The sequence below is a fragment of the Neomonachus schauinslandi genome, chromosome 10, assembly GCF_002201575.2.
Source record: "Neomonachus schauinslandi chromosome 10, ASM220157v2, whole genome shotgun sequence".
NCBI classification, from domain to species: domain Eukaryota; kingdom Metazoa; phylum Chordata; class Mammalia; order Carnivora; family Phocidae; genus Neomonachus; species Neomonachus schauinslandi.
The window spans coordinates 75085429-75100575 of NC_058412.1; the positions used below are offsets into that span (position 1 = coordinate 75085429).

The window sequence follows — 15147 nt, forward strand, 5'->3', positions numbered from 1 at the left end:
AAACATATATTTAACCTTCATAACAAGGAACTAGAGGCTGAACAAATAAGCTCGATGATTTGGTGTCAGGCAATTTGTTAAATTTGCAAGTGAGCAAGAGCTTCGGGATGGGCAACCTTGGCTGTACCAAGCTATACTCAACTGACTATTAGAAAGTGGAAGGGAAATCCAAATGACTTTTCAAAAAAGAAAAAAAAATTGCAAGCAACAGCATAAAAGCAAGTAGCAAAGGAGAATTCTGATTGGAAAAACATTATGCAGTTTTCAGGATTTCATAACCAAGTACAGAGACAGCTTTTAGGGCTATAGTTTTTCTCCTTTGGAGGAAGGAAGCGGGAGCTGAAAACAGAGACAATGTCAATTCAAGCCTTTCTAAAATATCTGGGCAAAGTCACACTACATGTGGCAAAGCCAGCAGCTGAACAACAGAGCAAAATTTAAAGGGGCTTTATGAATAAAAGAATGGTGGAAATCTGCACACAGGTCCAGGACTTAAACATCTATGCAAATATTTTCCTCTTTGAAGCAAAACGGGAAAGGGAAAATCAAAGCAAATATTTTCCTCTTTGAAGCAAAACGGGAAAGGGAAAATCAAAGCACTTACTAAATTGTCCCCTGGTGTTCTTTTTCTTTATAAGTTCGCTACGCCATATTTAACTTCGTATTTGCTATCAGGTAATTTTTAAATATTTTAAGTAAATAATAGAAAGTTCATAGTTTTAATGTGAAACTCAGCTAAAACAAGTACCTTGTAGGTACAACCATGAACTTTTTAATTTTAAATATCACTGCTACCTACCGCAGGAAAAAGTATCAAGAGGGGAAAATCAGTCCCTTCTATGCATCCTTGTCAAAGACTCCCCCAAACACACAAGATAACTAGCTATACAAATTAAAGGCTGGATTGCTCTTTAAAAATATTTTCATAAAACATCAACTTGTCAAGAAAAAAAAACAAGGAAAATTAAGCTATATTTGGATGAATCTTAGTAAATTATTTTTCCTTTTTAAAAACCGTCAAAGTAAATTCCTGTAGTCCATAAATACCTTCTATGTCTTTTCCCTCAATGAACTCGGGTTCTTTAGATGATATCTTGCTCGTTTCCTCAGATTTTACTACTTGAGGAGGACTCCTTGCTCGGGATAAAAAGCACCCAAAGGTCAAACTACTTAGGCGCTGGCCTTCCAAAAGCTTTGGTGTGGAAACAGTGGATGACTTCTTCCCCTGAACTTCTGCAAGATCATTAATCAAAATCAAGATCTGAATTTTTTATGACAGTTTATTAAACACAGAACCAAAGCATGTAAAAATCTGGACAAATCACTCCTTATGCCAGAAAAAAGCCTGAATTATTTATGTCTAGTAATATGGACCCCTCAATGTCTAGCATTACATACTAACGTTTAAATCTGTTTATATATTTTGAATGTTCTAAATATTTTTTAACTGTAGAGAGAATATCTAATCCCTTTAAAAGTAGTTCTTAAACAAAAACAAAACCACAAACAAATAAAAAACAGATTATAGACAAGGAGAGGGTTATAGCTTCTTGAAAAATCGTGGTACTGGTAAATAGCAGTCAAGAACTGGTAAAATTGGGCGCCTGGGTGGCTCAGTTGGTTAAGCGACTGCCTTCGGCTCAGGTCACGATCCTGGAGTCCCTGGATCGAGTCCCGCATCGGGCTCCCTGCTCGGCGAGGAGCCTGCTTCTCCCTCTGACCCTCCCCCCTCTCATGTGCTCTCTCTCATTCTCTCTCTCTCAAATAAATAAATAAAACCTTTAAAAAAAAAAAAAGAACTGGTAAAATTTGAATGCGCAGTAATGCTACTAATGGTGAGGGAAGAGGGACTGAGGTCCTGGTTGCCAAGACAACCAAAGGAAATTCAGATTATCACTGGGGCACATATCACATGATCACTGTAATAACTTTTGCTATCTTAGTTTTCAATTTGCTTCTCCCAAAAGAGCAGATGAAGGGGCTTGATCAACAACGTCCACAATATGGAGGGCCTTCATCACTTCTTTAGAAGAAAAAAAAGGGGAGGGGACAGTTTCTAGATAGAGAATTTAGATAGCTCAAGGAGTGATTAATCATGGGTTTAATCCATCTTCTAGGAGTTGTAACAACCCTGCTTGCAAGATTAAAAGCATGGAGAGGGGTGCCTGGGTGGTGCAGTCGGGTAAGTGTCCAACTCTTATTTTGGCTCAGGTCATGATCTGAGTCCTGGGATCGAGTCCCACATCAGGCAGACTTAAGATTCTCTCCCCTCTCCCTTTGCCCCCCCACCACACTCTATTTCTTTCTCTAAAATAAATAAATAAAATCTTTAAAAGCATAGAGATCCTAGTGATAGTAAGAAAAGTTTCCCCCCAAAATTAAATTCTTAATTAACTCTGGAAGAACACCAAAGGGGTAAATTAAATAGCAGCTGATAACTGAGTAAAGCCTAAGAAAAATATCTTTATATAGTGTATTCCCTTAGGTGTATCTTTTATTATTTTCATGTTGATTATCTCTCACAGAACTAATCCACAGTATTTTAATAACCATAGATATGCATATACATTTTTAAAGTACTATATTATATCTACATACTTGTATCTATTCTTCTCTGGTCCAAGTCTAGGCTCCAAGGATTCGTACCGCTTAGTCTACAAGACCTAACAGACTGCCAATGAAGACTAGAATTGCAAGTTAAGAATAGCAAATAAAATAACAGCCTTTTGAGAGCTGGGCTTAGTACATTCAATCTATGTCAGTGATTCCATATGTAAATATGGAATTCCAGATCAACTATGTGGATACCAATTTTCCATCATATAGTTGGTGGAAGCATGTGATATAAGAACTACATATGTTGGTCTTCATCCATGGTTCCGGGCACACAGCTCCTAAAACCCTTGGAATTTCCTAAGTGGTAAGAGCGATAAAAGTATCTTTTGTTTTCATAACAAGCCCTTTCAACCACATCTGATTTTATGTTGATGAGGTGATTTTTGGAAAGCCCCTAGACAGCCTCAGGATGGGGGCTGGTTGCCAGGGGAACCAACCACGTGATCAGAGGACTGGAACTTTCAGCCTCATCCTCCACCCTCCTACCTCTGACCTCAGGGGAGGGGAGAGTTCAAAACTGACTTAATCACCAATGGCTAATGATTTAGTCAGTCAAGCCTACATAATGAAGTCTTCATAAAAACCCAAAAGGATGGGCTTCCAGGTCGGTGAATGTGGGGAGGTGCTGGGAGGGTGGTGTGCTTGGAGAGAGCATGGAAGCTCTGCGCCCCTTCTCCATACCTTGCCCTCTGCATCTCTTCCATCTTGGCTGTGCCTGAGTTATATCCTTTGTAATAAACCAGAAGTATAGTAAGTAAACTGCCTGAGTTCTGTGAGCTGCTCTAGCAAATTATCAAACCTAGGGCGGGTCATGGGAACCTCTGATTTATAGCCAGTGGGCCAGAAGCAGGGTTGAGAACGGATACTTACAATTGTGTTTGAAGTGGTGTATGAAGTGGTGGTGCGGGGGGTAGTTTTGTGGGATCAAGCCTGTAACCTGTGGGATCTGACGCTAACTTCAAGTAGATAATGTCAGAATTGAGTTAAATTTGAAGGACAACCAGTCGGAATCCCCTGGGAATTGGAGAATTGCTTTGTGTGGAAAAAACTTGCATACATCTGGTGTCAGAAGTATTGAGGGAAAAGGAAAACAGGAGCTTTTTTCTTTACATGATGGCAGTAAGTATGAACATGCAGTAGACAAAATGCTTTCATATGTCTTACAATCAACAAACTCCCATGAAACCAGGAAGGCACAACTACCATTACCATTTTACTGATATAAAAGAAAAAAATCCGGCAACATAACAGTTATTAAGTCATACACCATTAAGGTTGACTCCAAAGTCCATGCACTTGCTTCGGTGCCAGCATTTTTCTAGTGCATTCTGGGAACCCCCAGGGCTTTGTGGAAATGTCACAGTGGGTGTAAGAAGAGGCACAGGTAAAGCTGAGTCTGCAGGACTCTGGGCCCCTCACCCAACACTGCTTCCACCTGTTTTATCTCTTGAGAGTCTACAGAAAAAAATACTGCTTTAAAAGGAGTCCTGTTGCTAAATAAGTTTGAAAACCACTTTAGCAGGCCAGGATCTAATAACCCTGCGGATTCACCTTGTCCTCGGCTCAATGTGCACTTGAGAGGTGCTCACCAGAACAATATATTAAGTAAATCTCTATTTCTAACTCTACCACCCATCTTGAAGCTTTGATGCTGAAAAGAAAGAAAGAACCCTAAGCATTGGAAAATGCAGAGTTTATTATTCATATTATAAAATTCTGCTGAAAATATTCAGGCTGTAAGAATTTCACTCACTATTGATCACCACAGTACGAGTGAAAATAGAAAATAACTGATTTTTGAAAGCAAACATACCTGAAATTAAACATTGAAATTAGTATTACCCCCTTTGAGTTATTTGTAATTGTCTAACTGTGCTGTCTAATATGGACATGTGGCTATTTAAACTAAAATCCATTTAAATTAAATAAAACGTAAAATTCAGTTCCTTGGTTGTGCTAGGCATATTTTAAGTGTTCAACAGTAAAATTCCATATAGCCCAGTAAGCCCAATTAAGCTATCTTAGTCAAAATACTCATACCTTGTAGTTTTGACTGTATTGTTCTTATCTCTTCTGTTTGGTTTTGGTTGATCAAACGAAGATTCTGATTTTCTAATTCCAGCTGAAAGGACATAATGGTATCCTTTTACACAGGAATAACATTTCTAAAATGTACTAGTAAATTATATTATTTTAAAATGTTAATACCTAATTACATGTAGGCAAAATACAAAAGAAATGATGAGCAAATATCAGATGAATTTATCAGTGTAACTATCAACCTAGATAATTACGGCTTTGATATTTATTTTTGCCAGACTGAGAGTTTCAAATATTTTCACCCCAAGGCATTTTCATGCCTTTTTCACTGTAAAATTATTTTAAACCAAATTATTTCAGCATTTAATCTGCCATATAAACCAATGTGTACTTCTCAAGATACTGAACACATTAATTTTATGATATACACATATGTTCTATAATTATTTAAAATTAACTAATTAGAACTAAAATCAACTACCCAGAATGAGGTTACTTATACTGTTTACTAGGAGTCTATCAATATTTTTAATTTTAGAAATACATTGGACATAAAAATGAAAGCTACCTATCTCATGTTTACCAAAAGACAGCAGCACCACCAACTGATCAGAATTTTGTTTCATTCAAAATGATCAGATACTCTGATGACTTATCTATTCAAAGGAAGTAAAAGGTAAAGAAAAGGCAAAATATAGCGATAAATACCTCATTTAATTTAAGTGTTACCCATTCTTTGATCTTAGCTGCTTTCTCTTCTATTATTTTAGCTTCTTGTATCCTGATTTGTTTCTGAAATAATATTACCAGTGTGTTTAGTTCAAACATAGGCTCACTGGTCTGGAAATGTTACATCATAAATATAAAGGACAAATCCACTTAAAACCTGTTTCCAAGTTAATATATCTACCTTCAAATCATCAAATAGAGTAAAAAATGAAAGCCATTGTCCAGCAGATATAATAATAAACCACAAAGGCATATGCAATATTACTAATTTTAACTGTTAATTCTCTTTCTCTGAAAGATCATATACTGAAATCCAACTGAATTTATCAACAAAATAAATGATTTCTGGAAATGATGCAGGATTTATAACAGTAGAAGAGGGGTCAACCAGGTCAGGGAGAGGAGAATCAGAATCTCTTCTGGAGCATGGTTTGTTTTCCGATTAAACACAAGTTTCTATTTTTCATATATCTTATTTTATTTTTACATGCAAGTTTTTAAAGATCCAGAAAAATGAAATAAAAAACTCTAGCTTGGGGCGCCTGGGTGGCTCAGTTGGTTAAGCGACTGCCTTCGGCTCAGGTCATGATCCTGGAGTCCAGGGATCGAGTCCCACATCGGGCTCCCTGCTCGGCAGGGAGTCTGCTTCTCCTTCTGACCCTAACCCCTCTCATGTGCTCTCTCTCATTCTCTCTCTCTCAAATAAATAAATAAATAAAATCTTTAAAAAAAAAACTCTAGCTCACATTTACCAACCTTAAAATCTGGCTATGCTCACAAAACTATGAGAATGTGACTGTCATATAAATCACAGTGGGTGGAGGCTGGGGGGTGGTAAAAAGTTGGAAATAATTGATCTACAGAAATACTGATCCGCAGAGAAATGGAAAAAAATGCTGAAGATAAAAAACAACTTAGCATATTTAATAATTTCATAGTGGTCATATTTAAATGATGCTAAATGATGATTTAAGCAAATGACCTTAATGCAATTTTTTTCCTAATAAAATTTTAAAATAAACTAAAAACTATACTCGATCTCGGTAAAGTGGTTTAAAAACAGTGTACACATTTTTAAACAGAAGGATTCACATCAAACATACCTTTAAAACACAATGTTCCATAAATATTTCCAACACCCTAAAAATCTAAAGCAAAGATCTATTTCAAACATTTTACAGACAGAAATGCTTGCTGATAACCAAGTGTTTTCAAGTTGAATACTAAATTCAAACCCTAAAAAGTCTGAGCATTAAGGAGCACAGTCTCTTCCAAAAAATGTTAGATATGGCCTTGGAATAACCCAGACTTAAAGAGAATGCCATTTTATTTATACTTTTCACCAATAAATGTGATTAGACTCCATGAGTTGACCAAATAAGTGAGATTTCTGACCCACATTTAGAAGTGTAGGCTCCCTCTCTTTAACCTTTGTGATTATGCATAAATAAATGCATGTCTTTAGACTGTGATGATAAAATTCTTCCAAACCTGTTCTTCAAGCTGCAGTTCCAAGTTTTGAATGATGTCATCTTTTTCTTGTATTAGGGTCTCTAGATCTTGACACTTTTTATACAGCCTTGTCTCTGATTCACTGGTTTGAATATTAGCTGCTTTTAATTTCTCTTCCATAACTTGTACCTAAATTCAGAGGTTAGAAAATTAATATTAGGTATGTAATTTATTTATCATAGTATTTAATTTAGCATTTTACTTTAACATTAAATAGATTCCCAAAAGGTATCATCATAAAAACAAAATATGAACAGCATGTTTTAACAATTTAACAATTATAAAGTCTGAAGACTAATGTATTAACAATTATAAAGTCTGGAGACTATTTTGCCAAGTGGTGTTTACCTTTGAGGTACATAATGTATGGTGATTAACATAACATAATAAAAAAAAATTCTGAGATAAAAAAAGAGCATCACATGCTAAAAAAAAAGAGATTCTCAGAATTTTGCTGTCATATAAAGTAATGCACATGTTTACTAGAACAATGATATGTGAAGTATTTCATGTGAGTATAGAATCAGAAAGTTTGCAGTCCTCATTTTTTCATATTTTAAATGAAGTAGGAATATAAAGTAAAGGTGAGTAGTGAGAAAAGATCAGATTGGATGACCTGGTATAACAGCACATTTTGGAAAAAAAAATTGAACTTAGGTGAAAAACAAACACATACACAATGGAAAGGAAAAGGAAAACAAAAGTTTTAAGGCCCAAAATGACGGAATCACAAAAAATAAAAAACTATGAGAATCAAGATATAGGTAGGAGAGTATGTTCAGTGAGGGTTTATTGATTCATTCATTTAGCAAACATTCAGTGAATAGTTGCCAAATGCCAGGCCCTGGGAATCAGTGAATAAAACGGACCCAAAATCTCATAGAAATTACATTTCAGTGGGTAAGAGAGATCACAAATATAAGAAAGATGTAAAAATCATACAGTACGGTACACAAGGAGATAAAGGCAATGGGAAAAAGTAGAGCAAGATAAAAGATACTGGTATGTGACCTGGGGTTGAGTGATGCTTTAATTTTAATATGTAAGATACACTGGCTCTGCTTGGATCTTTTGCAAAACCCATCTAGGCATATGAAGGAATGTGTGAGATGTTAATGATAAGAAAGAAAGAAAATAAAGTACTGGGCATTGTATATTAAGACTTCCATTCTATATACTCCATATACTCCAAATGGGTAAGAATGTAATTTTTGTAACGTTTTAGATTGTAGGGGGCAAAGAAGAAAAATATGCAAATGCATTTGAGAAATTAACAATGATAATTAAGATGAAAAATGTTAAACTGTTAAAAACACCTCTGAAATATCATGATGAATCCACTTAAAGTTCAAAAATACTTGACTAATGAGGGTTTCTGGAAGGAGGGTGTTAAGGTTAGTTTGGTTTTGTTTTTTTAACCATGAATATAAGGTGTCATCTGTGGGTTCACCGGAGAAATGTAAATTCAACTCAGATGCCAAAGTGTCCTACCGAAATACCACATAAATGTCTGAAAACTATAAAAATAAAAGTAGATTTTAAAAGTAGGAGAAAAATCCTGCATTCCATTATCCAAATGATAATTTTAAGTTATCTTACGATTTATATTTTTTAACATAATATAGTGGGTTTTCTGCAGGAATGGCAGACCAAGAAGTCAAGGACAAAGGTCTCCATCAGAAATACTACCATGAAAAATAGCCAGAGGAGGACAGAGGGCTGGACAATAAATACCAAGGATCATTCTTAAGATGGCTCAGCCAGATCCACACAGGACATTCTATAGCTGTGGAAGCAGGGAAAGAAGGGCAGAGACCAAGTTCAAAATGGTAGTTCTTCAGGGACAGAGTAACAGATGACAGACCTGTAGGGGAGCAGACTGTGCCACTCCAAAATATGCCACTTCGGCATACTGATTATACTGAATTTAAGTTACCTAAGAAACAGCTGGTGTAAGAACACTCTGACCCTCTTTTGTTCCCCTGAAAACTGGAAATAAATCCCCCTCCTGTACCAGGAAGGAAGAAGGCATCCTTATCACCAGAGATAGGAAATTTAGGGCTGAGAAGGCTATATAAACAAACCTTGTTACTTCTTCACTAATTTACTACCCCAAGCCCAAACCCCTTTGTCTTGTCAATTCTTCACAAATGTATTGTTTTTTTGTCTAAACGGTATAAAAGTTGCTGCTGTCTGAAAGGTCAAAAGTTGCTGTTGTCTAAAAGGCATAAAAGTTGCTGCTGAGCCAGCCAGGTGCCCCTGATTTGGGAGTACTCTTATCCCCTTAAAAATATATTCCATTTAGGGGCGCCTGGGTGGCTCAGTCGTTAAGCGTCTGCCTTTGGCTCAGGTCATGATCTCAGGGTCCTGGGATGGAGCCCCACATCGAGCCCCGCGTCGGGCTCCCTGCTCAGCGGGAAGCCTGCTTCTCCCTCTCCCACTCCCCCTGCTGTGTTCCCTCTCTCACTGCGTTTCTCTCTGTCAAATAAATAAATAAAATCTTTAAATATATATATATATTCCATTTAAAAGGTATTCTCATTTTATGAATGGATGCTACAGTCAGAGCTCCTTAGATGCATTTTGCCATATACAACTATTTAATTTGACCATTACTTTTAGCTAAACAAAACTTCCCCAAGCAAGAAAAATACTGGCAAAAATGGCAAAATCTCTTAGGAAGAGAGATCACAAAGTAGTGACGGGCAATCTATTTGCCAATTGGTCCTGTTAGGACCAAGTTCCACAGGATCCACCAGCCTTCCTTCGTAATTTGTATGAATAATAGGTCTACAGAAAAGATAAGAAGCCTACAGAAACACCAAGCAGCCTTTAAAAATATCTCACTACAAGTACAGAAAACAGCCCAGTTCTTTCTCCTGTCATTTAACCTGAACCATATAAGAATTTCAGCTACTCAGAGACTGACCAATAACAAACACCTACGAATTCAATTGCTCGTTAAAGAAACCCTTGCGATTACCTATATATGGACATCCTCTGGTGAAGAATGCTTTGCACTTTTAGGTTACCTTTCTCCTTTTCTTCTAGGAGAGCCTCTGGTTGCATCCATGAACCTCAATCATTTCCCCAAAACCTTTATTGCTTCTGAGGTCCCTAAGCTATTCTGTAGTAAAGGATTAACTCAGCAGACTTGGGGTGCTCAAACCCTGCACATTCCAAAAAAAGAACTGGCATTTGCCTAGCTCCTGGAAAAAAATAACCTCTGAGCCCTTGTAATATCCTGCCTGATAAGACTCTATATACTTGAGATATTAGGCCACACCAGATAGTTAATGCCAATAATATGATTTATGGTGAATGCCTCTCTCTTTTTTTTTTTTTCCCATTCACCTAGGGTCCTGGGCCACACTGTATCAGTTTGACCTGTGCAAGGCTGGAGACTGAGTAGCTAAGGTCAGTCACAATGCATTCCATGCCTACAAAACTGACACCAACACCCCAACCCCCTGCCAATAAAAATTCTGGATACCAAGGCTCAGGGGAACTTCCCTAGTCAGCAATACTTTGTATGTTGTCACATATTGTTGATGGGAGAATTAAGTGCATCCCTGTGTAACTCCAGTGCAAGAGGACAACTAGAAGCTCATACCTGGTTTCTCCTGGACTCTGCTCCATGTGCATTTTTCCTTTGCTGATTTTAATCTGTAACCTTTCACTGTAATAAACCATAACCGTGAATATAACAGCTTTTCTGAGTTCTGAGTCCTTCTGGGGAATCATCAAACCTTGAGGGTAGTCTTGGGGACTCTGACACAACTCCCAATGCTGTTTTCCATTTTCCTGCCCACACTATTCCTATTTTTAACCTCATCTCTCACTACCCCACTACAGGAGTGGGGGATGTTTTCAAGGGGGGGCTGTTTGAAAGTTTCTATTTCCCTATATATGTTGCAATGGCATGACAAAAATACCTGATCATTCCAAAATAGAATGAAGAAAGGAATTATAAGGATATTCAAAATACCCTTTTGAATCCCAGACCATTTACCAGTTATTGGGCTCCTTGCTCAGCGGGGAGCTTGCTTCTCCCTCTCCCTCTGCCCCTCCCCCTGCTTGTGTTCCCTCTCTTGTTGTCTCTCTGTCAAATAAATGAATAAAATCTTTGAAAAAAAAATACTAAAATAAAATTTACTGCAAATTAATTAATTATTCTATCACATCTTAAACACAATTATTTTGGAAATAGTGCTCCAGAATTTATGCAGTAAGGCCAGAAGCATTCTCACTGAAGGTGAAAAGGAATTGCACTGGATAAAGTATGTTTCCATGTAATGAAGTAAATCATTACAAGGTCCTGGATAATAGCATGACTGAGTAGTTGTCACTTACTAAGAACCACAAGTGACTTGGAATCTAAGTACCAACTTCACAGAGATGGCAGATTAGTCCACATATTAGAATGGTCAGAGAGAACTTTAAAATCCTACCAAGTCTGCATCAAACACAGGCAAGAGATTGAGACTAGAAGGACAGGATGAAAACACAAATTTCTATAGGGGAAATTATTGTACCCCTTTTTCGTTAGCATAAATTAAAGATTTTATTTATTTGTCAGAGAGAGAGAGAGAGAGAGCGAACAGCAGTGGGAGTGGTAGGCAGAGGGAGAAGCAGGCTCCCTGCTGAGCAAGGAGCCTTATGCGGGACTCGATTCCAGGACCCTAGGATCATGACGTGAGCCAAGGCAGATGCTTAACCGACTGAGCCACCCAGTGTCCCTGGTTAGCATAAATTAATGTAATAGATTGGAATATACATCTAATCATATACTTAAGAATGAATCCTGTGTATCAGTATCTCCCACATGTGCAATTTGCTGCTTTTCTCACGGGAATACTCATAAGTAATATGGAATTGATGTGCATGTACTGCTTTCCAAACTTAGAAGAACTACAATAAAAATGTACTACAGTATAATGATTGCCAAGATTTCTCTGGAAAAATGTATGATTTCTTTTCTACAGCCAACTTATTAATGGTTGTACAGGTAAGATAATGCCGCTCATTAAAAACAAGGGGAAAAATGAAGAAAGTTAAAGTGCAGAGTTGAGTTAGTTTCAGCTGACTACTGCTTTTAGTGGTGAAATGTTCCTTTTTGGTTAATATAAATACAGTCTGGTATTAGGATATGACTCAATGACAAAGGACAAGCTGAATTTAAACAACATAAACAGCAGATAGGGCACAGTCCCATGGAAACTGTTAAAGATAGCAAAGGATGTGGTTACTCTATGTTAATAACAGTTACTTAGTCATATGAAGGCCAAAAGAAGGTAATATAATCGGTACATGAGAATTCATTTGCTCTCTTTATATTTCCTGTAAACTTAGAATCATTATGTACGTAATACGGTGAATAATATGTAATGTATATAATGTATAATATATAATGTATAATATGTATAATGCACAATAATATGATATATAATGTAATATAATGTATCATTATGTAAGGAAAGGAAATCCCTCCTGAAGCATAACCAAATAGGCACTGAATAAATTTAAAGTGTTGTGACAAAAACAAATATCTACCGATTTGCTAAATTACATAGAAATTTGGGGAGATTTGTAATTCTCACTCACTCTTTATGGGAGGAGGGTTTGATTTAAGGTCATTTAGCCAATCATGGTATCTTTTTGTTTTAAAATGTAGCACACAGAATTAAATAACTTTACACCTGATATCCTCAAAGAACAACCTCAAATAAGAAATTCTTCCCATTAGCTTATCAAGATCAGTGGTAGGACCCTAATGGCTACAAATGGTCATGGCTTGCTTCCCTTGAACTGGGAATGTGGATTTTTTTTTTTTTTTTTTTGCTCTTAAGATCTAGTGAATCACAGAAGAAAACCCTGAAAGTCACAAATAGGAAACACATACTAATTTAATTTTCAGAGCTAAACATACACTGCACATATAAAGAATTTTAATTTAAGAAAAGGCAAAACAAAACCATCCTTAGTTTCTTTCTTTTTTTCCTATACTATGAGGCATTAAAGGAAAGAAAGAAAGGGAAAGGAAAGATGGGGAAGAACAGAGAGAGAGATAACCATGGGTACAGAGGTAAAGAGAGATGTCACCAGGGAAGGCCAAAGTCAGAAAGGGAAAGATAAAGAGAGAGATAAGAGAGAAAGGTAGACAAACTGCTGAATGTGTGCTGCTAGGTATGGGACTAAACAGGGACATACATACAGAGCCCACAAAAGACAAAGATGAAGACATTTAGAATATAATGGCAAAGAGGGACATAAACATGGGAGTCTTTCTTTACCATTACTACTCGAACTTCTACCAATACCTAAATTTGAGGTTTTAAAGAATTACTGGTGTGATGATGGTACTATAGTTATGATTTTTAAATCTTTATTTTCAGATTAGTTGCTGAAATACTCATGGGTGAAATGATACGATGTCTAGAATCTGTTTCAAAATAACCTGGTGTGGGGGTGGAGAAGAATAAAGTGGATGGAGGTATTGATTAGCCTTAAATTGACTAATTGTTAAAGCTGATGATGGGGGTTCATTATACTATTTTCTCTACTCTTGCACTGGTTGAAATATGGCATAATAAAATTTTAGGAATTTCTTTTAAGTATAATTAAGAAAATCAAGGATTTGGGGCGCCTGGGTGGCTCAGTTGTTAATCGTCTGCCTTCGGCTCAGGTCATGATCCCAGAGTCCGGGATCGAGCCCCGCATCAGGGCTCCCTGCTCGGCGGAAAGACTTCTTCTCCCTCTCCGATTCCCCCTGCTTGTGTTCCCTCTCTCACTGTCTCTCTCTCTCAAATAAATGAAATCTTAAAAAAAAAAAGAAAGAAAGAAAATCAAGGATTAGGTTAGATTGGGTTTGTTTGGAAATTTATCAGGCCACTAAATCAATCTAATGTATAAGATTAAGTCTGTTAGGTGAAAACAAGATTTGGTAGTACTTAAGTTGAAGAGAAGAAACATGACAAATTCAGAGCAAGTATAGGAAATTTAATACACATTTCTTAGAAAAAATGATAATTTTGAAAATCCTGGCTTGCCTGAACGTGACAAAGATCTTTTCATAAAATGTGAAGCTATGGATTGAGGATCTTTAGACAAACTCTGAGGCTGGTAGGCTCATCCAAAAACACTCATTTTAATGTTGGCAAGGCCCAGATTGAGTTAAGTGACTTATCAAAGTTTTGACTTTTCTCCCACATGCCTATTAATACTAAGTATAAGTTTTTGTATATAGTTTTCCTGATATAACTCTAAGCATTTTTCTATATTAGCATGTCTTTTGTAATAATTATTTTTAATGGTTGTTTAATATTTCATGGAATATAGTTCACTTATTCATTTTCTTATAATACGGCATTCATATTATTTCCAACTCTTTATTTCTATGAAAGACACTGCTTTGAACATATTTATATTTAAAAATCATTATGGTTAGAATTGCCATAAAAATCATATTTGATTTTTTCAGAAGATAAAACCTTCTAATGGAAGCATTTTCATCTTTTGGAAATCTGTTAAGGGCAAAATAAAGTTAGATTCTCCATTTTCTCTATGGATCCAGCTCACAGAGTAGTCAAAGTGATAGGATGTAGAGAAGGGTTGAAGAGTATTTTGAGGATTGTTTTGGGCAAAACAAGGTTTATATTGGTAGAGAGAAAAAAAGATTTTTAAGATTTTATTTATTTGAGAGAGAGAGAGTGAACATGAGTGGGGGGAGGGGCAGAGGGAGAGGGAGAAGCAGACTTCTCGCCAAGTGCAGAGACCCTCCTGGGGCTTGATCTCAGAACCCCAAGATCATGACCTGAGCAGGTCAGACCTTTAACCAACTGAGCCATCCAGGCACCTGAGAAAAAAAATTTTTTTAACTAGAATTATACTCAACCTGTTGAAAAGCTTTTTCTGCTTGACGTTCAGCATCAATAACTTGTCTCTCAAGCTGCTGCATCTATAAAGTGAGGAAAAACAGAGAAAATATAAAAGTTCATATTTCACGTATGAAAACGACTGAAAATTCTTGCAATGCCATCAAATTCTTTAAGGATATTTAAAGTAGTTTAATGGATATGAATTACATAAAATTTATCACATTAAAGGCTTTCAGTGCATATTTAAAAATTGATCAAATAACATACCAAAGGTTTCATACTTGTAGTACAATGTAATATATACTACATGAGTACTCACTCATCCATAGAATTTTCTTCATTGAACTATAAATTACTGGTCAACACATATTAA

General features: G+C 36.4%; 1 protein-coding gene across 1 annotated transcript in view; it reads right to left on the bottom strand.

Moving 5' to 3' along the window:
* PLEKHH2 (pleckstrin homology, MyTH4 and FERM domain containing H2) overlaps positions 1-15147 on the bottom strand; it is a 97247-nt gene that overhangs the window by 60874 nt on the left and 21226 nt on the right. Inside the window, exons 2-6 of the mRNA XM_021701203.2 lie at positions 14792-14854; positions 6877-7026; positions 5365-5448; positions 4657-4738; positions 1048-1233 (exon numbers count right to left, since the gene is read on the bottom strand). Coding sequence (XP_021556878.1) covers positions 1048-1233; positions 4657-4738; positions 5365-5448; positions 6877-7026; positions 14792-14854 — 565 coding nt within the window. The remainder of the gene's footprint in view (positions 1-1047; positions 1234-4656; positions 4739-5364; positions 5449-6876; positions 7027-14791; positions 14855-15147) is intronic.